Raw genomic sequence first — 24053 nt, 5'->3', positions numbered from 1 at the left:
ACGGGTCTCTGTCCCATCAAAACGYGGCATTTCTAGCCCTGACGTGGATAGATGAGTTGTTACGGTAAGGCTGCACAGGATATGTCAAGCATTAGGTTAAAGGTATTAAATTCCAATTCTTGGTAGCAATATAACAAAACCCACTAGCTGGGAACACCAAGAGCAGCTGCACGTGCTGCCTGGGCCATACTCACCGCGAGGAGGATCTGGAAGGAGCTGTGCAGGACCTCGATGTAGCGGGACTCCAGGGCACAGCCTATGACCGACACGTAGGAATGGGTGTCCAGGCCCTTGATGCCGGACATGGAAGCCTCCTTCCTCACGCAGCCAGGSCCATTCTCACTCCACCACGACTGGTGCCGGGAGATGTTAAATGTCAGCAGTTCACTGTCCTAAAGAGAGAAGCCCGAGAAGCTGTTTTCATAGGGCTGTTATTAAAACCAGTAGAAAAACCTAAGTTGCTGGCACTTCCCCGCCAATTCTGCAACCAGCTGCACATCTGAAAATGAGAATTCTCTCACACTTGAGAAAAGCAGGATACCCCCGGGGAAGCYGGCAAGTGCTTTGGGATTTTGAGCTTGCAGGCATTGCAAAGCCCTCGCTGCAGACGGTAAAAGACAAACTTAGCAGAGGCAGAACAGGGCGGGAAGGAAGAGCTCAGCAGCACTGCACCAGCAAGCACTAAGTGCTGCGTGTCCCAAGCAGCCTCTCCACTCACTTTGACGTTGAAGCAACAGCCCCTCTTTGGCTACAGGCGCCCAAGGGTGGGAGATGGGAGTTTCTCCTTGCAGGGTAGATTGCCCCGCTTCGCACATCGCATCAGCAACCCCCCGTCCCCAGCAAAGCCTCGGGAGCAGTTTGTGGCGCCGTTACTGAAGCCCGTGTTATGAAACGTGGACAATTAAGCAGGAAGCCAGCTGCCAAGCTCCTGCCATAATCACTGCAACAGATGGCGTGGAGGTGTTTTATGGTAGATGCAGAAGGGCACGCGGATGAAGTGCGGCACCAGTGCGAAAGCAGCCTCACTAGCCAGGGAAAGACAACAGGGATTAAAAACCCTCTATTATAAACAGCTGGGAGTTTGAAGAGAGCTGTCTGCATTTTGAAGGCTATGGGGAATCATTGAGTTGGCAGGTGTAGGACAACAAATGCAGTGCAAGGCCCTGGGTTCTCAAGGAGGAACTTCCAGAGACCGTTTTCTTCTGCAGCCTCCTGTGATTTTGGCAGCTTGACCCTCTCCCTCGACTGGACATTGCTCTTCTGAGYCCACACATCTGCCCCCATCCATCCCATTGCACCTTCTGCGAGACCCTTGCTTTCCCTCCTGACTCTACCTGTATTGGGATACAGGGGATACGTTGGTTTCTCCCAGCAAAAGCTCTTCCTCCTGGAAGGCACCCAGTGATGCCTGGGTGCCTCCTGCAGCTTGCCAGCCTCATTATGAGAGGGCTGGAGAGAAAAACCCACGAAGCAGGAACAGGACAATAAAGCAGGAGAAAGCAACCCCCTCCTCCCCTCAGAAAGACTTAAAGCAAGAAATTTTAGGAAACAGCTATTTATCAAAACAACTTCCTAGATCATTTGGGTCTTGAACACACTGAAATCCCCCCCACAGCTGGGGCAGCCTGGAAAGGACTGTGTTTGGAAAGCTCCCCTTCCCAAAACCCTCCTCAAAAAGGCTGTCAGAAGCAGCCAGGTTTCTCATGAGCAGCTTTGGGATCCTCCTCCCCCAGGATTTCCTTAATCATCAGGCAAGTTGGTGCTGCAACAGCCTTTAGAGGCCAAATCCCAGATTTCCGCTTTGCAAATGCAGGTGGAGTTGAGGGATAGCTGTGATTAACTCTGCTTTCATCCACCCTCCACGTACATTTATTCAGGTACAAAGTCATCCCAAATATGCCATCCAGATTCTCCTCTGGAACACAAATAACCCCCTGTGTGACTGATAGGAGCTGCCTCAGTTTCAAGAGGAGATTTGGACCACCACAGCTCAGGCTTCACATCAAAGCACTGAGCAGGCAGCAGAGAATATAAAGTGGAGGGAAAGAAAAAGCAAAAACACCATTCCAAGGATAATTCCAGAGGGAAAAGACAAGAGGAATAGGTTAAAATAAGCAATAGCAATTCCTGGAACCTCTCAAATGCTTCTCACATAGATGACGAAGGGTCCATCAGCACAGACAGATGCTCCTGTGTCTTACCAGGAGGATTTTAATAATTAGCTCGGACTAACTCAGCCTTACACTTCCTGCTGGGGGCGCAGGATGGGCTGTTTCACGCTGGCCTACACAGGCAGGAGCTCAATATGTTGTTCCTTGCAGCCCAGAGCCCAAGGAGACACCTCTCAACATCTCACCTCGCTAAGGARCCAGATGGACCAGAAAAAAAAGGACAAAAAAAGGGAACACGAGCAAGCCAGAGGAGGGAGGGCAGGATGGAAAGCAGGTTAYTCCTGAGCCCCTCCAGCTCCGGGCTTTTGGAGAGACAGGATTTCACCCCGATGCTGGAAGCATCACTTCAAATCGCTCCATCTCCTGCCTGCCTGGTGGCAAAGCAGCAATTTGCAAGAAGGGCACGTCAAAAYTGCCCCTTTCCCCCAACTCCCACCAGTTCCCCAGCCATCTCCTGAGYTTCTTACAGCAGACACACTTGGGCTCTTTCGCACCCGAGTCACTGCCCGTCCCAGCTGCACGGGCTGTGGACAAACTCCGTTCCTTCCAGCTCGCTGCTCGTTCTGTCTCTTGTCACTCTGAATTAGCTGGTTGCTGACGGCGACTGCCCTTGTCGGGAGAACCGGAGCGGTGCCTGCAGGAATGCCGCTCCCTCTGGGAATCACAGGGAGAATCCCGCGGTCCAAGACCTCCTGCAGACCCCTGACCCTGAAGGGGATCACGTGGGGATCCCATGGAGCTGAAATGCTCYGGAGCACATCCGTGCTAATGGGTAAGGAGCTGGTGCTTTCCTGACCCGCTCCTCCAGAGCTCTCTACTMTTTGCAGCCTCCTTGTCACTACCAGGGTCATCACAAGCTGTGACTTCTTATGAATGACTAAGGGAGAGCTTCCCACCAGGGATCCATATGGATACGGGCAGCCCTGGAGCTGGAAGTTCCCACGGAGCCGGTGCAGGACGCACTCATCCAAGTACAGGTGCCACCGGGTCACCTGCCCGGCCGCTGGGATCTACAAGATGCTCTGCAGATGTCAACTGGCTTGGGGTCAGGTTTCTAGATGTGCAGGGAGAGCCCAAGGCTGCTCTGGAGGCCAATCCGCCTGCAAAGTGCCCAGGGCTCTCATAGAAACCCTCATTCCYGTTCCAAGAACATCTTTTGTTCCCTGTGGAAGAGAGGTTTTGTTTTCCAAGGAGACGGGCCACTCATGAACAACAAGGTCGCATGGAAACTCATAATGTCTTGCTGAAGAATAGATGGAGAAAAGGAGGCAGCATCATTTTCTTCTTTTTTTCTTATTTTTTTTTTTTAAGAAGAAATCCATTTTTTAAATGAAAAGAAATTCACAAAGAATAGTGTCAAGGCTGAGAACAATTTTGCTCTATTGCAAACCCAGCACGATTATTCTGTTATTTTTTTGCAGTTGCCACTGAACTGGCAGCATGAATTTTTCATTGCTTCTCTGGAGGGGAGTCCGCCGAGACAACAGCAACATGCGCTAGGGCTCAATCCTATCAAGAACGTGCCCAGCCACGAGAGTCGTCCTGCTAAAGAACAGCTCCCTGTGCGCTGGCCTTGAAAGCCACCACTGGATCACAGCTGGGAATTAGCCTCTCCTGCCCTCAGGACAGCTTTGCCTCCAGGCTTGCTCTCTTTAAAAGAAAATACACTTCGTCCCATGAGGGACATGGCTTATTCCAACCCACAAGGATGCCAGAAATCACTATTTGCCCCGTGTTTTTACCAAAATAGAATTATCACTATTGCTCCACCCGCAACAAAGTCGACACCTTGGCGTGCAGGAGGGCAGGAGCTGCTCCTGGCAGCCCCTGGCCCCTCATGGCACGCACAGAGCAGCTGCCAACATCTCCCAGCCACACTGGCTTCCCTTCAACGCAGAGGCCATCAACTCAACCATGGAACCCCTACTCACCTTTGAGAGCCCTCCCACTTCTAAGTAAAAGCAGATGATGAAGATGTTCCAGGTGACCCAAATTGCAGTCCAGATGGCATACTAGAAAGGGAATGGGAGAGAGGGAGAAGCAATAAACATTAGGAAGCCACTGCAATTAGCTCATATATATGTGATGCAGATAAATGCCCTGAGTCAGCATTGTAGTTGCTCTCTCTTGTCCTGTTTTTTAGGGAGTTTTTCCCCTGCCAGCTTAGGTAAAATGCAGTGCTTGGTTCAAGAGAGCTATGCAGGGCACCTCAGGGCAGAGAGCTGGGCGGAAGGGCTGGGATGGGAGCTGATGGGATGATAGTGTCCGATCGGGAGGACAGGCGAGGGGAAAAATTAAGCGATCTGAAAGGTATTTCAGGTTTTGGCTGAGCCTGGAAATCCTACCTTCCTTTTAGGAATCCTACCATCAGACACGCGATATATGACTTTCCAGTAATAGTTTTCTAGGGAGCCTTACATCAAAATAGAGAAACCTTCTGCTGTAAAGAGTGCTGATRCTGCAAGGACACATGATGTATGTGCAGGCAAAGCTGACCCTCAGGCTACTCCTCTGCTGAGAGCACTTTTTCTGTGGGCAGGAGGCTCCTTGCCTGGTCAGCCACAACGCCAGAGGAAAGGCAGACAATTTGCTATGCTTTTGTCCAGGATCTAGTTCTTGCTCTCTGTTGTGCAGCATCTACGTGTTGCTTGGGTGCTAGGGTTAAATACCTGAAGTCTTCCAAGTTTGGAGTAAGTAGAGCAAAGGAGGTGGGATTATTGTGAGTTATGCAATTGGAAGGAAGATGTGGTCCTTGTTCAGGACCTCAGCATGTTGAGCAATTCCTTGGCATAGCCAGGAGCCTCCTGCTAAAAATGTTTGTGGTGCCTTTGCCTGATCTTCAAAGGACTTTACCCAGTTCCCACTCACTCACCATATCCCTGGAGAGCCAAGCTGGTGGATGGATGTCAGTGGCTCTGATGCAGAAGACAGACGGGACTTACCACCACTATGTAGCGGGGTCTGTACTGAATGGTGCCGAAGAGGCCRAGGATGACGATGATGATGTGGAGGAAGTTGGCCAGAATCGGGGCCCACTGGTATCCCAGGAAGTCGAACACTTGCCTCTCCAGTGCAGCAAGCTGGAAGGGAAAAGGAGAAGGGGATTACAGCTTCTGCACTCGTGATGTTCAAGCTCAAGGTYGGATGTCCATGCTCGGGATGAAAGGGAAGGAAATCTCCCTTCTTCACTTGCTCCCAGCAGAAATCGCTGCCCATGCAGCCCTGAGATGCTACATTTAGAGGTAAAACAGTGAGTGGAGGGGGTAGGTCAGCACCTACAGTTTTTCCCGGGGTGCCTGCCCTTAACTCAAGACATCTCTTTGCTCCTGCGCTGCAGGTCCCTCCACCCCAGGATGCTGCTAGTGCTAAAGCACTGCGAGAGCTTTTCCTGTCAGGGTAAGGTTTCAAAGCATGCTTAATTATCCTAGGAACATATTGGGATTTCATTATGATATTTCCTATTTATTTTCACCAAAGAAATCACTAMATTTACCATTAATAGTCAATTTAGCCACTAATTGGAAATTAGCCATGGATGATCCTGCTCTACTCTGTGTAATCAGCTGTGAAATGGGGCATCTTTTCCTAGCTTGGCTTTTAAGCAGCAGCTGGGTGTCGAGCACTGAGGTTTCTGCAGGACCTAAAGCACAAGGTCACAGGAATGAGCAGTGGTGGTGAGTGGGGAAATCACCTCCAYACCTCTCTTGAGGTAAGGAAAGCTTTGCAATTCTCAAATTTATCTTGGAGATTCAACAAAACCTGCGTTTCAAAGAGATCTCTAGCATCCCCAGCTGCCCCATTGTGATGAAGGTGAACCACCCAGAAGATGCTGTGAAATGTGGGTGCGTGTGGCCAGCATGTGGGTCTCTGTTCAGCTCAGYCTCCCACCAAGCAGAGGAGATTTTCCCTATCTTCTCAAAAACAGCAGCAAGAGGTTAAACGCCTAATCGTTTAGCAGGGGATTAGCGCACATACCTTAACGATATTTGGGAATGTYGCATCCTGACTGGCTGGCAGCAGGTCACTTGCCTGCAACCACCTCATCCCACCAGGCATTTAATTGGCTTCGCGTGTGGTGCACGGTGGCAGCCCCTCGGTTTATCAATTAGCTGAGGGGTCACAGAGGGGATGTTCTTTGGAGATAACACCATGCCGTCGCTGGGGGAGGAGCTGCTCAGCCTCACCTCTTGCCTTCAACCATCAAAAAAAGGGATRAATGCAGATCCAACCCACCCCTACTTGCCCTGCATGTCTGCTCTCCAAAACGGAGGCATCCATGTCTGGAAGAGCGTTTCCTTCTTGCCCTCAGGCTTARCTTAAAGGGAGAAGCTTGACCTTGATTGCCTCCTTCTAGCAATGGTGTTTACTGGGATGTTTGGACAAAGTAAAACATTTTGGGGCACTTCCCGCACCCGTCCTGGAGATGATTCCTGTGCATACCTGCAAACTGACTGGGAGAAGACCTCTGGCAGAACCTAATGGTTTTCTTTATCCTTTTCTGCTCTTGCTCTTGTCTCCAGGTTGTTTCTACCTTGGCTTACACGTCTTTTCCATTTTCGCTGCATTTTGAAATGGCTTTTTTTGTGCCTGGGAGCTGCCAGGGTGGCTCAGCTGCTGCAAAGCCACTTGCCATTCCTGCCTCTTGGTTCAGGAAAGGGAAGAGGGAGCCTGGGTCGATTCCCTCTGGTGGGATGCAGGAGCTCAGGGAGGCTGCTGCTTCATTTGTAAAAAGAAAAGCAATTTTCTGTAAGATCTGTATTGATGACAAGCTCGCATGTTACTGATGAAACTCAATGCTCTGTTACCGACGTCTAAGCAATGAGTCTGTGCCATTCCATTCAGAATGCAGCCCAAAGTTACCCTGGGCTTGTCCCTCATCCCCAAGAATCCAGGATAAATACTAAAACACTTGCTAAAAAGGAACAGACAAACAACCGTTTCACTCATTGGGTACTGTTGTGCGTGCCAAGTGTGCCCACTAAAGGCTGATGAGATCTGCAGGTTAACACAGCTGATACTTGCCCTAGCACAGTCTAGATTCAGGATTGCAGTAAACAACAAAGCAGTAAATATGAACAGTAAATATGAACCCTTTAGACCAGGATCCTTGAATTTGGCCCAGAAAAGGCAGGAATAAGGTTCATCCCAGCCTGCGTATACCAATATATCTGCACCCTCGTACTGAGCCCTCTTGAATCACCCTGAACTTGAGCTTACAAGACGGTCTAGTTGAGCAGGAGAAATACCATTTTTCTCTCCTGCTGCATTACAGTAGAACAATATTGTTGCTGTAATGTTCTTTATAATGATTCACACGCTTCTATTGAGAAATCCCATTATATTCTAGAGGTATTGATTGTAAAGAGAGATTTCACAGATTGTGGTGCTGGTTTCAACCTATTCAAAGGTGACAGGACCTTTCCATCAGGGAGGAGAGGTTTTGCTTCTTTATGACTATTTTTATTAAAAGTAGGATTCCTTTTGCTCTTTTTGCTTCTCTAGACAATTGAACATTTTTACCTTTCACTCCTTAAGTTTAATGATTTGTTGCAGTACTAAAATGAAAATAGTTGCAGCAGACTTTGCTCTCCTGAAATAAAGCACATATCTGTTGATCACAATGAAAGTGGAACAGCAGATAATCAAGTGAAGCAATTGTTAGTCAGGCAAACCAAAGAAGCCCAGGGTCTCCATTGGACTATCCTTCATTTATATGGCCAGGAGATATAAGAAAGGCAGAAAGGCTGTTTGCAGCATAAAGAAAGTCCCAACATGTAGCTCACATGGTGGGAAGGAAAGACTTTGTGAGCTGGCAAGATAGGACACGCTCAAGGTCTTCACACTGTCACAACTTCACCACGGGAGGAGGCAATAGCTGGGATAGAAGTGAAGTTTCTTTGGTGGATCCTACTGCAGAACAGGAGAATGATCTCAGAAAACATCTCAAAATGTTCAACTGCTTCTTTATGGAGGGCTCAAGTTGTTCAAACTCTATTTCTGATGGTTTTGGCAGGACAGTGTCACTGTCAGATATTGACACCAGCAGGATGGTCTATGGGCTGGAGGGGGGATGTATTTAAATTCTGATGCCCCAAAATATTCTCTAATCCAACAGGCTCATCTTCATCTTCTGTTTCTCCTGTCACTTTGGTAAGATGAACAGTCCATCCTGTTCCCCTCGKGCCTCCAGACTACTAGGGAAGAAGGGAAGCTGTTAAACAGGTCAGAGTTACCTGCAATCCTTCAACTCAATGYCCTTTATACACTACTCTCAAGGCCACACTATGAGCTAGATTTGCTGTTCTTAATTTATTAAGCTTTTAAAGCCTTTAATCTTATTTGTTTTGGGTCTGTGTCTTTCACCGCCTTTCTGAAATCTAGTGGGACGAAAAATAACAAGTATGAAAAATAACAAGTCTCGCTTGCAAGATGTTGACAGGACCGTACAAATGTAAGAAGGTTGGACAAAAAGCCCAAAGATGGGTACAGAAACGCAGGGAGGATGTCCTGGACACATCCATGCGTCTAACCATCTGCATCAGTTCCTGCAAGCAAAGTTCTCTTACATTTTCCAAACTTAACTTTAATCAGAATGCTTTTTTCCTTTTTTTTTTTTTTAATCTAAATGCTAGGAGAGAAGTTACAAGTGTCCTAGTGGATGTACACAGCTGTATTGGGGTCCCTGAAGATATCTCTGTATCTGTGGCTTAAATACAGCCCAAATTGGTGACTTCTGCCCCCATATTTCCTTTCCTTTCGGTCTGAACTGAGAAAGCAGCTCAGCCAGCACCACTCACTCACCACGGCGCTCCTGGGATTTTCYTTCAAGGCCAATTCCCTCCTTGTTGATTCAGCTTTTGATTTGCTGCCAAATGGTTTTACTTTTTAAGGAGCTGCTCTTTGTTTGTCTACTGTGCAAACAGCACCAGAGCGGCCGAGACTCTCACTGCAAAAGGTCACGGGTCTTTTCTTGGGGGAAGAATTGTATGGATTTCCTGAGGTATTTTGWCCAAGCAATAGCTGGTGACTTGAGCTCAGGGCAAAGTCACAGCTCCGCTGTCCCTCCAGGATGAGGTAAGGACACAGATATGATTCTCAGCAGCAGAAAAAACGCGGGAGGAAATTATAAAAGTCTCGTATCGTTTAAAATATATCTTTTGGGGGTTTAAATGCAAACATCTCCAGTTTTTGTTCTTTCAGATAGCAAATACTGGCCAATATCTGGCAATCATAGACACCTGTTTGATTTGTTATCTTACTGTTGTTATATTATAGTCTTCTACACAATTTCCTTGCTTTTGTGAATGGTGAAACAATGCTAAATATASAGAACCCTAAACCCAAGCCCCGGCACAGTGAAAATGTGAGCAGTGACTCGARAGGCACCTCCTCTATGCCAGAGTTTGAAAAGTGAGGTGTAGAAGATTTTTGTGATACAATACACCTGCTCTTATCATAATGACTGTATTTCTATATAAATATCAATGATCCTAATAGCTGTTTAATTAATTAATCTGAAAAGAAGAGCAGCTTTTCTCTGAGCCACAGCTCCATAGTCCCTTGATCGAGGGGCTAGTTCTGCTAGTGACCGTGTCCTTGTTGCTCCCTAAAGCACCTCTTGCACCAACGCGCCCTGCATTCATGAAACCTCCTTTTCCTTTGCTACGTGTTGCCAAGGAAACCTTCCTGGAGGCCTTGGGATGCCCAGCTCCTTCCCAGCATCGCTCGCTGAACCACAGAGGTCAAGACACTAATTGAACAGGAGGTCTCTGTACGGCRCTTTGTCTCTAAGACATGCTTGGTCTTTATGGCCACTGGATACCATAAACCCTGTTCTCTGCTCTGTATGGCCCATTTCTTCCTTGGGAGCTGTCTTTATTCACACAGACATTAGGGATATCTCCAAAAGTAGACCCTAAMTCTTTAAATCATTTCTGTTTCAGGCGCAATCTTGCTCTACTGCGATGGGTCACAAGGAAGATGCCTATGAAAGGCTCCCAGAAGGTAGCTGGAGAAGTCCCTGTCCCTGTTTGTGAGCCYGTGCTCTCAAGACCACTGAGGCTTTGAACTCCATCCCTACACTTCGTGCTGCCAACACCTTKCAGAAACACCCTGGCTACAAAGCTAAGCAATTATTCAGCCCCACTGAAGGCTGCTTAGTATTCCAGGAGGGACATGCTCCTTGGTAAGCATAAGGGGTGAGACTGGCACAGCAGGTTGCAGAGGAGGAAAGGGGTCACCCAGCACAGCCTGACTGTCTGGGGGGTGCTCAGAAGGCATCTCCCAGGAAAAACAGCTTCCTAGGAAGGACGTTTGGGTAAAATTATTGCCCTATTGGCTAAGAATGACATCTAAGGACATCTAAGAATGATATCTAAGGAAAGGCCTATGTTGCCTGAAGTTCTCCCAAGGCGGGGTCARTGATGTGCCGGAGGAGGCTTGGTGGAGCCCATGTACCTGGGATGCTCTGTACATCCCACACGGCCTCTGTGGTTTTCTCGGGCCACGTCTCGCCCTCGAGGCTGTGCTGGACCTGCCTGGTTGCAGGAGGTCTGCGCAGCAGCAGCAGCCTGGGCTGTTCCCTTCGCTCCTGGTAGCACCTGAGCACTGCTTGGTGGCTRATTGCTGCAATTAGCAGGTGCACTGAATTAATAATTGGTGCCATCGTGATATGGACAAAAAAAGCACTCTGACAAGAGTGAGGAACTTCTTCTATTTCTAATCCCCGTCAATGCTCAAACTCAAATTTCCCAAACATAATTAATCTAATGTGTATTGCCCATAACCTGCTCCTCCCAGCCCAGCTCGTCTTTTTCTCCTTGCTCAGTTTCACAGCTCATTTTTGGTGCTCCAGCTCGAACGAAGGCAACAAAGGCAAGTGACTTGTGTTTAGTACAGGCACAAGATAACAGGTTTCCCTCTTCAGCAAGTGCCTGGAAGATTTGTTAGCCAGATGCACCCTACGAGTCGTTAGGCACAGCCTTATCCCAGGCTCTGGCTCCACATTTGGGGCAGTCTCGGCTTTTCCTGCCCTTTTGGACAGCTCACATTCCTATTTTAATGCACCTAGTTGGGCCACCTCCTACTCATGACCTTGGGCAGATGTCTTTGCTGCTCCCCACAGCGTCCAGTATTGCTGGATAACGCTGGGAATAGAGGGGGGAGCTTCTCCCACCAGTAGCGGGAATTTCACTGTTGAGTCGAGTACATTAAAGACGTGCCGTTAACTCACCAACCACTTCCCAGGGGAGCTGTGCTGCCGTTTATGAGGCCATCTAAACACCATAAAGTCTGCGAGGCAGAGCAGAGTTAGAGATGAGCAGGAATTTAATTTYCTAATGGAAAGATTTACGGCCCACCAACAGGGCACTGTATTCCGTGGTCTCTTCCCTTGCTCAAAGAGGAAAGGCAGCCCAAAGTTTATGTTTGTTCACATGTGGGAGAAGTGGGGGGAAAATGAAGCTCCAAAATTGTCCAGACATCGTAAAATTTCATGTTCGATAGCACTGGTGCAATGCAGTGCTGGAATAGGAAGGATCTCCTGGACCTCCTATTTAAGCATCATCTGCTTAGTTAAAAAAGCCCCTTAAGAACTTGGTCTTGGAGCCCTCACACCAAAGGGACACAGGTGCCTGGGAGCTCTCAAGCCCGCTAGAAAAACTTAAAAATCATTCAGGGGTTGGATGGAAACTCAAAGCACATATGAAGCCCGTGCGATGCCAGTTAGACTTGCCCCAAATTTGCACAAAATTGCTCTTATCCTCGCTACTCTATAGGCACTGATTGCAAAGCTGCACCTTTATTTTGCTTCTGGTTACCCTGAGGTTGAATTTATGACCTGTATTATATTCTATAGAATTCTATAGAATTCTATGTAATGATGTATGTAATTCTATATAAACATATATAATATTCTAGTGGTAATTCCCCAAAGAAGGAATAAACTCTCACTTCAAGCCCGGAAAGCCAAGCTCAATTCCTCGTCCGTCCTGTCCAAGAAAGGTCCATTGTGTCCACGTCCCCAACAACGTCCCCTCCCTTTGGATTTATGGGTGACACTGTTCACATGTGRCGTGCCCCGAAGGTTGAGCTGTGGCCTGGGAGATCCAGAGCTGGTTTTCTCACCCCAGGGACACAAGGACGGCAGTTTCTGGTGAACTCCGTCCTGYACATTCCCGTGGGAGCTCCAGCAGCTGATCCCTTTAATTAGGTCGCGAACGGATCACAYGTAAAACAACAACACGTAAAACACTTCCACAGGCCGGGAAAGAAGAGCACAGGGAGCTCTGCAGCTGCAGGAAAGCCGGAGAGGGCATGGATGCGCCAAAAACTCCAAACTTTTTCCATCGGGAAGAGCAGCACCCTCTTTGTGCTCCTGCTCCGCAGCTGGGTCCCCCCATCACCAACCCCGTCCCTAAGCACTCGTGTTGCTTTAATTTCCTCTTGCTCCTGCTGCAGTGCCAGATTGCTTGGATATTCGTAAACAGAAGGAGTTTAATGGAAATGATAATTAGAGCCCTGCAGTGCTCTAGCGGGTCGCCTTTACACCGGGCTGCCTATTTACATTACAAATCAGGCTGGTGTCGCGGCGGAGTCTGCAGCAGCAGAAGGGAATTCATTAAAAGGAAAGTGTGGAGTGGGTGAGAAATGGCAAAGGGGGGAAAAAAAGAAGTGATATTGTTATTATTAATAATCTAGGAAATTGGGATCTGCCACAGTCTCGCTGCAACTTTGCTCCTGCAGGAAAAGCCCATTTGTAATCAGCTTGCAGCAGGAGGGGAGAGAGGGGAGCTGCTCAGAAATTTCCATTGGTAATTACTGTACAAACGGAGCTTTTCCATAGAGCATCTTCTGCTGAAGAGCAGRGAGGCAGCAAAGGCTTCAACTGTCCCACTCGGATACAGAGAAGAGCTCCGGGCACCTCTGCTTCTTTACGCAGGGCTGTGCAGGTGCAGGACAGGGCAGGATAACGTGGGAAGCTGGAGATTCCCCGGGATTTCCCGGCTCTCCCTTCCCGCTTGCCAGGGGCTACGTGCGACACTTTTGCTCYGTTGAGGCCACATGAGCAGCTCCTYAGGARGGACAGAAGTGGCCCTCAGTGCAGAAGCACTTGAGCACCTGCTGCCCTGAAGGCCAAGCTGGGCAGGAGAGGAGCCGCATGGATGCGACCTGTGCTGGATACCAAYGCCCTGACACCACCTTGGATCCACCATGGCCCAAGGGAGCCTTTCCTCCAGGGCTGACACCTCTCCGGGCTTTGCCTCTGCTCCTGCTTTAGCTGCTGCACGAATGTGGACAGTCTGTTTTCCCACTCCCGTCATGGATTTATRGATAATACCCTTGCTTTACACAGGTGATAGTTGGAATTTAGGTCCATATTTCATGCCCATACCTCAGTAGAAAACATTTCCTCCTTGTAGAGATGGGGTTTGGGGGATGTCAGAGTGGCTACAGTGATAAAAAGATGGGGCTTAAAGGGGACCTTCACTGCTGAAGGTTTATACATCAAAATACAGGTATAGACATCAAAATAGACCCAAGGGGCCTTCCCCTCTGCACATCATGGCAAAACACACATGGTTTTCAGGAAAACGAGAAGCTGGAGGTGTTTTAGCAATTTGGATACCAAGGAGCCAAGCGCTATGTTTGCATTTCATATAGGATGTCTGCAGTATAAAATGACCCCAAACTGGGGCTGCTGACTTTTCATCGTGACTAGTAGCGGAGTAGAATTATGCTGTGCAAAAAAGAAACAACAAAAATGAAAATGTGGTTATTTCACTGAAAAAAAGAGTAAAAGGAAAATCTCCCTTGGAAACTTATAGTTAAAGAAGTAACTGTTTATTAGCTGGAAGATAAATATCAGCAAAGAAATACCCACAAACTTCCATGCCTGTCATCAAAGCATTAAAAAAGAGGGAACCGGGGAGAAAACACCACTTTGGACATGAAAGATATTTAACAGTCCAGCTTTTGGTTCCAGTAAAATTCTTTTGACAGGAAGAGTTTTCAAYTGGAACGAACAGGAAACAACTATTTTGTTGCAACCAGGGACTGTCAGAGGCTTTCGGGCCATTGCAGGAATTTTCCAATAACCACATTCCCCACAAACAGCTTCCCTTCTAGAGAGAGGCTAGACAATGAATCAATCTCTATGGATTTTCATCTACTGATAGCCGCACTGCGTAGAAATCAATTGTCCTTGAATAATAGATTAATTGCCTTGGTAATTACAGGTAACGAATCTACATTCCATTGCCTCCCTCTGCACCTGTGCACTAGGGATTTTTGAAGTTTTCCAGTCACACCGGAGTTCCCAGTCTGTTTTCATGGGAATTCAGCACATCTCTGCTCCAGAGCAGTGCAAGAAATGAGCACTTTGGGATTGAGAGTTTTGGGTTCAAAGCACGAGGGGAACCTTGGTGGGCGTCACTCGACTCGTATTTGTCTCAATCTCATCCCTACCTGAGGGGTTTTCCTGTAGAAATCAGGTAGGGTTGACTTGAGATAGGAAGCAGTGTAAAGGAAGATCCTCATTAAGGATTTATTAGCAATACAGATTCAGACTAGAAAAGCTAAGATTTAATAGATGGTCTAAACTGTATTTACCTCACTGGACAGATTACTTTTTGTGGAGCACTCGCTTTGCTTTCGCATTTCAGGCCAAGCAGATGATGAGGTGAGACCATGGCGCTCGCATTAATGCCAGGTGAGCTTCCCAGCAGTGTAAATAGGGATTTGGTACGTTTTAAAAAGCACTGTTTTTAAAGAGAAGCTTTTTAAGTGAGGACTGGAAGGCGATTATTTCCCCCACATTAAAAGGAGCACAGCAGCCCAGGCCATACTCTTATCACCCTCCCTGAGCCACCCACCGGATAGATCTGTCACGGGGTGAAATAAGAGCAACTCCTCCATTTATTATCATGTTCTGCTTGTCCTCCTTAATGCAGTTGCTGCCAGGACGAGTTTGCTGTGGGAAAGCGGAATGAAACCAGGTCTTCCAGCCCGCTGCTAAACAGGAGCAGGGGAGGCTGCCACGGGGGAGGGAAGACGCTCCTCATTACCAAGGGAAAAGGAGGCCGCCCAGCCTCCCAATTAGCAAAGCTGGGACCCACGGCACCATTATCCGGAACTGCCCATACAATGTCACTCAGCCGTCGTTTATTTTACGGGCATAATTTATCTCTGCCATTGTGGTACTCAATTTGTTTGCATTGCCAGGCCGGCGGAGTGTCCCCGTTTCATTGTGGACATCTTTTGGCCTCCCACCAGCCGACTCTCCAATTAAGCTTCCCGGAGCGCCTCGCCATGGCCCCTCCTGCGCTTTGTTTCCCGCGTTACGTTGGCGTTCCCGTCACTTCTGCKCCGTTCCCCTGCCCCTCTGCTGCCCACTCGCTGCTCCTCAACGGCTCATGGTTTATTCAACAGCAAAGTTGAGTTTCTCTTTTCCCTCTCTTTTTCTTCTCCATTAGAGGCTTGTCAACAGAAGCCACGTTGGGCAGAATGAGGTTCTTTCATGGCAAATCTGGGGCGGGTGACAGTGGTGCAAGCGTTTGGGGACCTTGCACAGACTGGACTCCTCACCAAAGCTGGCCCTACACCAAACTTCTTGACCAGTTTTTCCAGGTCTCTTAATCTTCCTGCTTGCAGGGCTGGCTATCTGCAAGGATTAGTTCAAAGAGAAAAGGGCTAATCCACCYGATGGCAACTGAAATCCTCGGTGCTTCATTAGGTTGTTTCAAAGATGTTTAATCTGGAAAGGCACTGGGCTGGACTCCACTTTGGAAATGTTCACAGGACCTGCACTACCTCTTTCACTACTCTGGCTTTCCAGTCTCTACTAGAAAATCTTTGCAGTGTCTCACCACCAGAACCTGGGCCTTCACCCAAAATGCTTCTTTTTTTTAGGTTAGCGTCCAAAACTGGGAGCAAGGAACCGTACATAACCATGGGGGCCACGAGGAAAAGATTTGGCAGCTGTGAAACTCAGGATGCTTCTTGTTCAAGGAAAGCACCCTTTGGATAAGGGTTCTGTGAAGGAGTTTCTGCCCTCCACCTCGTGTCTCTATGAGCTCCCTCAGAAATTCACTGTACTCTAAGTGATTCACTCAAGTATCCATTCAGCCCCAGCTCATAGATTGCAGAGCCTTTATTACACAGCCATATATTTAGCACCGAAACAGTTCTCAGCAGTTGTAACAGCTCTGTCATCTAAGGAATAAAAACAAAGAGCCATTATTCATCAGAAGGGAGACATAGTCTTTATTGTCTGAAGCCTTGGCAGTGTTTCTATCACCCTATCTGTCCTTTCAGGCTGTCACACAACTCGTTTTTAAGCTGTTTCAGTAGCAGCCCTGGAAGCCTGAACACTCCCGGGCCTTCTCTTATCTGTTTTCCCAGCTCACGCTGTTTTAAGCTGACAGCAGGACTGATCCTGAGCACTCCGAAAYGGCCAATTTCTTCAGATCAGGCAAGTTAACCACTCCGGAAAAGCTTGAGGTAGATGTGAGTCTCCGGCGAGGTGAGTGAGGAATGACAAAATCATGCAGGATTTCTTAAAAACAGGAGGAAACAGAGGTATGAGGAAACAGTGGAAAAGTTTGTGTTTTGTGCACTGAATATATCCAGCAGATCTGGGCTTGAGGGATTAGTCCCTTGGGATGGACCAAGCAGGACGCTACRCACTGTCCTACCTTGAAGCTGGCTGACTTGCTCTGCACCTCTAGGAGAAAGCACTTCRGTTTTCTGGGCCAGAAGAGAGAATCATCGAATCACAGARARCTTAAGGTTGGAAGGGACGTCCAGAGCTCGTCTAGTCCAACCTCCCTGCACGGAGCTGAAGACGGTGCCACACTATTAATTGCGGCGAGGCTGTTTATTCGTGATGGATGAACCCTTCTCACAGAGCACTCCATGCACAGTCACACTCAATATTTTGCAAGTTCGATGTGGGTAATAAAATACTCCATCCCCTTCCTTAGTGCCCTTGGTCTCACCTTCCCCATTCAGCTGAAGTGGCACTTACGGATGATCTATCTCCCRGGAAGAACATTTGGAAAAAAAATATTTCAGCACCGGTCAGTTTAATAGGTCCAAGGCTGTTGTCAGGGTCACTATGGACAAAGGGTAGGTCCCTGTTCCCACAGAGGAGTCCTAGGAGGCAGGTTCCCAAATTTGTGTGCTCATTGCAGTGGTCTATTCATCTAAGCACCAGGATTCATTTCTATGAAGCTCTTAGGGGAAATTTTAACCCAACTCCCCTCAGTAACATTCCGTTCTTGCTCTTTAGTGTCTTTTGTTGGGATGACTGGCWGCCCAAGTGCTCAGTGATGAAGCAGAGCATCTTTTTTGTTCGCTTGCCAATTCCGACCTATTCTTCTTAGGCCGGTGATGTCCCAGATCCCTCCAGAATGGCAGAATCATGTGGAAAAGACCTGGGGAACCGTGCTGAGAAAAGTGCTCAGAGCAATAAACTTCCAGAACTGTGAGAATGGGCAAATGGGCAACTGATGGGGCTCAAGGCAAGGGGGACACCAAAGCTGTCATTCTAGAGTCCCTAGCGTTGTAAGAAAGAAGTGGGGAAGGAAGAGCAGGGCAGAAAGGGGCTCGTGGACTTTTCAGCTGAGATGGAAAGAATCTTGAAAAAAAACCTTCTGAAAAGTTAAAGATCTTGGGAGTTCGCTGTAATAAAAACTCCATCATTTTCAGCAAGCACTGGTGATGGCCAGAATACTTGTATTCTTTGGCCAGAAACATCCCTTTTTCTCCTCATGTTCCTGAGATGAGGAATAGAAGAAGAATGCACTACTTCTGAGAAAATAATAATAATAATAATAATAATAATAATAATAATAATAATAATAATAATAATAATAATAATAATAATAATAAACATCATCATCATCATCTGCGGAAATTTGTACTTTATTGAAAACTATTTTCTACCAAACTAAAATCCAGATACAACCTTTTCAGGGAGGTGTTCCCATCACCTCTTCTCCAGCAAGGAGGAGCCGAGAGAAAGGGAATTCTGCAGCCATAAGAACACTAAATCACAAATTCTCTCTTTTTTTATATGAAAGATGCAGTTCGAGTGTCCTCCAACCCAGCAATATGCGAAGGGGAAAACGGGGATGCTACAGCTGGGGCTCTTGGAATGTGTTATATCCTGTGCATTTTTCAAGTGCTCAGGGAGCAAGGGGCTATTCCAGAGTTTTCCTGGAGCGAGAGAGACCACAATCTGGCCTTTGTTATCTAGTTTATCCTCCAAGAATTCCTAGTGGAGGGCCCCTTTAGCAGATTCTTGGAAAGGTTCCACCTTGCACCCGGGCCAAAGCGCGCTCGGTTTCCGTATATTCTTAGCGCACAATGGAGCAAGGTCAGCCCCGCGCCGGGAACGTCCTGGCGCCGGGAATGTCCCCATTCCCGTGCGGAGCAGAGAGCAGTCGGGCAGCTGGGCTGCATCCGTGGAAAAGAGGAGCCAGGACTTGGGGAAGAGGCAACTTTGGGTCTAGTTGGCCAAARCCCAAACTCTCAGCCTGGTGCTCCCAATTCCAGCCAGTTCCTTTGTGTTGAGCGGCTCCTGTCGCTCGTGGGAGCCCGTGCAGCAGGAAAAGGTGGGAATCAGGGCGGGAGGAGAGCGGAGCGGTGGCCAGGACATGGCCTGGCCAACTTCACCCTCTGCACACACCAGTTTCAGAGGCTTCTGCACTTCTTGGAGCTGCTGCGAGGCCAATTGACGGGCCATTTAATTGCAATTTAACCCACCCTGCAAGTCCATCTCAGAAGAGGACTCCTGTTAGACACCTCTAGGTCAWCCCCTGTGCTACAGCATTACTGACACCAGCTGCTCAGGAAAGTAAATAARTAAAAAGAAAGATTTCCTCATGCAAAAGCTCAACTTTTTTTTTGTAAGAAAAACCCTGCAACTCCAAAATTAAAAATGTTTGCTCACACAGCAACCACTTGCCAGCGCATTTTTGATTTTTCGCCAAAATATTCTGGCCAAAACTTTGGAGAAAAACTCCRAATTGTCTATGGAAAGCAGATACTTCTCCTGAAAATATCCATTTAGGCACATTCCCAGGTTTCTACTGCAAGTCGGTTTCAGTGGAAAATGCTGACGGGCTGTTGCTGGCACCGCTTTCCCCCTCCTTGGTGCGGAGCAGGCACCACGCAGACAGCGGCGGTCCCCAGGCTGACATTGCCACCGGGATCGGAGCGCTGGGCATGGATGCAGAAGGGTTGGAGCCCTTGTGGTGCTCCGTGCCGAGCAGATGCGTGGAAAACATTCCCATCCCYGCGGGGATGATAATTCAAGCCCAGAACGTGAAGCGAAGCAGATGGGGGCAACGGGGTAGCCGCGGGGCGCTGGGACGGGCAGGACGAGCGGGATGCATCCCGGCACCTGCGCTCCCTTCCGCRCTCCGTGCGCAGCGGGGCCGGCTCCAAACTCCCCCGGGAGACGCGTCCAACCGCGCCRGCTCCCGGGACAGCTGCAGAGCAGGGATGAGACGCGGATGGGCCTCCCCCGCGCAGCCTCCCGTGCAGAAGGTGCCTGCGATGGGGAAGGGAAAGCTGTTCCCGCAGGAGCCGCAACCCTGCAGCCTCCCTTCCTGCCTAGGAAGAGGCTTCGCTACCCTCCGTGCAGACCCACGGAGCAGGGTTTGGCCACGAGACGTAGCAGATAAGGAAGCGGGGAGCCTGCAGGGCGCCAGAYGCTGTCCATGCCCCCGGGAAAGCCYGGCCTGCAGCTCGGCTTGGAATCCCCCAAGGAATCCAGGCTTTGAAGAGGGAGCCAGGCACAAAGCCAGGCTCCACACGCGAATGCAAAGGGCATCAATGCGGGGCCCAACATCAGCACCCAAAGCCAGCACCGGAGCCAGATTATCCCCACCAGCTTAGGAGAGAAGAAGCAGACACTTATTGCATCAAATATAYCTATTTTCACTCGTGCTTTTTTGCCCAGATTTGGTCTTCTCCAACAAGCTGGGCATTTCCCACTGCCTTTTTGCCAGGTCCCCCCCTGCCCTGCGCCCCGCTATGCTGTTTGTCACTGCGTCCGGACCAGACTGACACGGCCACATAGGTACAGAAAGGAGTTATTAGGGAAGAATCCATGCCGGTTTCAAATAGTTTCCAGAACTGGTCACCCACTTCTGCAAGAGATTAAAAAAGCATTGGCGAGAAGGGAGGGAGAAGGAGAGCACGAGAAAATAAATAAATAAAGGTATATAGTTACTTGGGGTTAGTCTCAATATGCAGCCCCATCCCRGGGCGCCTTCTTCCGTGCTCATTTGCAGCATTAGTCACTTTTTCCATTAGAACCCCTTATTCTAAGGGGATTTATAATGTATCTGTAAAATTGTCTGCAGGCTTTGCTTGGCATCCGAGCTCTCAATCCCTGCACAGAATGTAAAGAAACTGCAGTTATTTGATTTATTGGGGCAGGGCAGGGGGAGGGAGGGTTTTTTTTCCATGCTCTGCTCGGTGCCTTTGCTGCACAGCCCGTTCCTCCTGCGGGAAATCCTCCCCATGGGGCAGCTCACTGGGAGCTAGGGAGCAGGGGGCCGATATTTAAGCTCTTTCCCTCCCTGAGACCCAGCCCCTCTCTGTGGTTTCTCACCACGGTCCGCCCAGCCCGAGGTCCTGCTGGTGGGACACTCTGCCATACAGCAAAGGTTCTCAAATCTTGCCTTTGGGAAGCCTTTTCCAACCCTAATTTGTATACATTACAGTTCTTAACCCTCCAAGGAGGCTCCCTGCAGAGTCCAGGCCTTTTTCTTTTACTGAGTTACRCTTTTCCTCTGCCCCATTCTGCGCTCTCACCAGGCACCAACTTTTTCTTTGGGAGCAGATACAGCAAGGACTCGTGCGTTTGGTTCCTGCCTTTTCTCCAGGCAAACCCTCCCAGTGCAGTTTGCAAACACTGCCCCATGCACTCACTGTTTGCACCTAATAACAAAACCATCTCCAAGCACCAGGGAGTTTTAATTCTCCGTTTTGGTTTTTGGAGGGTGGAGGAAGGGAAGAGTGCTCTTTTGTTTTGCCATTCATCCTACGTAAAAAGCCCCAGCAAAGACCCAAAAAGCAGATATCAGAATATAGAATTTCTGGTAAAGAAGCATGGGGTGTGCTGCAGAATTGGAAGTCCCACAGCCCAAATCTTCATCCTATTTTTGGGGTCAGAGTCAAAACATTCACTGACCATTGAGGAACTGGGATGTCATCCCTGGGACTTTACTATGCACCCATAGTAAACTCGGCACTCGGCAACATACAGGGAAGAAGATGAAGAGTTCAAAGTATCAAATGGAGAAGAGCAGAGACATAGGAAGAACAAAGGAAGTTCACATCATCATCATTTATTGATGAGCCTGGCCTGATCACTCCAGGGTTTTGTGTTAACAGAACCCACTACGAGCAGCAGCGAAGACTGCAGGTCACTTGGCCGTACTCAAGTGTAAATGMTGCGACCGTCCCAAGACAAGGTCTGCAAAAATCATCAAAAAAATCAGGCTCCAGGAGGCACTTGCTGGAAGCAGCCAGGCTCTCCTGCCCTCACCCCCTTGGAGCAGAGCTCCAGGAATTCCCTCCCCATACTTGACATTTTTCCATCTCCACCAATTCACCCAGCAAGTGCCATGGGAAACCGCTCGGGCTGAGGCATCTAAACTTGCTTAAGAATGAGCCAAACTGCTTCTTTTCTTCCAGGAGGAGGGTCTTAAGGAAAATAAAATGCTGGGGGTTCTTTGTCCCTGTATCTTGGATACGAGAAAACTCCCACGCTTGTCAGGAACAAGAGCGGTACCAGCAGCTCGTGGGTTTCTTTCTTTTCTTTTCTTATTCTTTTTGTGTGCGTGTGAGAGAGTTTGCTTTAAAGCAGCCTGACACACTGACAGGTTTAAGAGACAGTGTTCAGATAGCAATTCCAAAAGTATTGCCGGGTATGGCTTCTTTCTTCTGTGATCACGGGTGAAAAATCAAAGAAATAATCCAGCAGACTAAATATACTCCCCAGCCATTCAGCTCGCTCATAAATACGCCTCCCGGTACGCTTTGTGCAAAGAAAAAAAGACAAAACAGAACAAGCCAAACTTCTCTGCCCTATTTTGTTTAACTAAAGTCAAATCTTCCACCGGCAGCTCCTGCCCACGCTGGTCACAGTTAACGGGATTGCGTTCCCAGCCCGCTCCCCTTCAGGTTTAGGCTGCATTTTAAAACTAACTGGTTGCGATTTTGCAGTTTCTCCTAGTGAGAGGTTCCCATTCACCTCCAGGGAGTTTGCTCCTCAGATCCTCTTCACCAAAATAAACGTGTGGGGCAGTGAAGAGCTCCCAAACGTGGAGTTTTAACCAGATCAGCCCTCGGCACTCGCTCGCTGTCCACTTGGAAGGCAGCGGGTCCTGTCCTGCACACSGACACCAGCCCAGCACACCGCCCACCTCCACAAACCGCACGAAATTAAGTCTCGAGACGCTGCCAGGTCCTCTTTAAGGCTGCAGGACCCTAAAGCCCGTGAGCTGTTGACCAAAACCGGAGCCCCCTGGTCCCAGCTGGATGCGGAGCCCCCGAAACAACCCTAAGCCCTCTCGAGCTTTGTCACCCTGCACTGGGATGTCGCAGGGGTCCTGGGGACTGGGAAGCCGGGTCCGCAGTGGGTGACACTCCCGCAACACCACTAAGTTAAAACATATAGATCACACATATACACACATTAAAAAAAAATAATAAAATAAAGTAAAATAAAGTAAAATAAAATAAAATAAAATAAAATAAAATAAAATAAAATAAAATAAAATAAAATAAAATAAAATAAAATAAAATAAAATAAAATAAAATAAAATAAAATAAAATAAAATAAAATAAAATAAAATAAAATAAAATAAAATAAAATAAAATAAAATAAAATAAAAACCGCTTCATTACAATGCAAATACTTTAAAGAAACCCTCCCAGGTCTGCAGAGGAGCGGGGCGCGATGCGGGCGCCGCGAGCGAGCCGTTTCTCGCAGCCAAGCCCGGACGGTGCCGGCGTTTCTCAGCAGCAGGAACTTCGCCTTGGAGCCCGACCCGGAGCCCGCCGGGCCCCTTCCCGCAGCCGTCGGGTCAAGTTTTAGTCCAGACAAAGCGCACGCTTTGCAAGTTACGGGCTTTGTGACTGTTTGCCTCGGTGCCCGCGAGTTTGGGGAAGATCCGCGGCCGCCTCGGCGGGGCCGGAGCGGCAGCAGGAGCCGCCGGCGCCGCCGCTTTTGTCCCCGGCCGCCCTGCCGCCCCGTCCCCGGGCGCCCCGCGAAGTCGCGGCCGCCTCTTACCAGCTGCAAAGCGCACAGCGAGATCAGGGTGCAGCGGCCCGTGCAGCATCCCATGGTCCGCGAGCGCCGCCGCTGCCGCCGGCGGGGAGCGGAGGAGGGAGGCGGGCGGGGAAGGCGGGAGGCGGCGGCAGCCGGAGCCCCCCCGGTGGCGGGGGGGATAAGGGGGGGGGTGCGGGGAGGAGGCGGGGGGGCCGCCGCTTAAAAGGGCAACGCGCCGCGGTCCCCGCGCGCTGGTTCCTGCGGCGCTTCCAGACCCCAGGCGGGGCTGGAGCTGCTGCTGGCCGCGGGGGACCCCGGGTGCGACAACCGGGGGGTGCGGACAAGCCCGGGACCCAAAACCCTGCGGGGAAGGGGCGTGGGGACCTTCCCCCAGGCAGCACCTGCTCCCCTCATCTTCCTCCCCGGGCAGCTGTTGTCCTCCTCACCCCAAAACCGTCTGYCCCAGAATGAGCCGGAACTGCCCTGTTTCTTCCCATAAACGTTGTCAGCTCTGAAGATACATTCCCAAGGGGGGATAATACAAGAATTGCATTAAAATGTGTATTTGTGCGTATTTTAATGTATATACC

At 49.0% G+C, this 24053-nt stretch overlaps 1 protein-coding gene across 2 annotated transcripts in view; it reads right to left on the bottom strand.

The window, feature by feature from the left end:
* Positions 1-23542, bottom strand: part of NKAIN4 (sodium/potassium transporting ATPase interacting 4) — a 37458-nt gene extending 13916 nt beyond the window's left edge. For both annotated transcript variants that reach the window (XR_003249883.1, XM_026042268.1), the window contains exons 1-4: positions 23485-23542; positions 5114-5251; positions 4103-4183; positions 195-392 (exon numbers count right to left, since the gene is read on the bottom strand). Coding sequence is in view for 1 of the 2 variants with exons in the window: in XM_026042268.1 (XP_025898053.1) it covers positions 195-392; positions 4103-4183; positions 5114-5251; positions 23485-23538 (471 nt within the window). In the remaining variant the exon portion in view is untranslated. The remainder of the gene's footprint in view (positions 1-194; positions 393-4102; positions 4184-5113; positions 5252-23484) is intronic.
* Between the last annotated feature and the right edge of the window lie 511 nt (positions 23543-24053).

This window comes from Nothoprocta perdicaria, unplaced genomic scaffold (genome assembly GCF_003342845.1).
Source record: "Nothoprocta perdicaria isolate Ctin4 unplaced genomic scaffold, notPer1 scaffold_3, whole genome shotgun sequence".
Lineage (NCBI taxonomy): Eukaryota > Metazoa > Chordata > Aves > Tinamiformes > Tinamidae > Nothoprocta > Nothoprocta perdicaria.
Note: the sequence above shows the minus strand (reverse complement) of the source record. Positions and strands in the feature narration are given on the sequence as shown.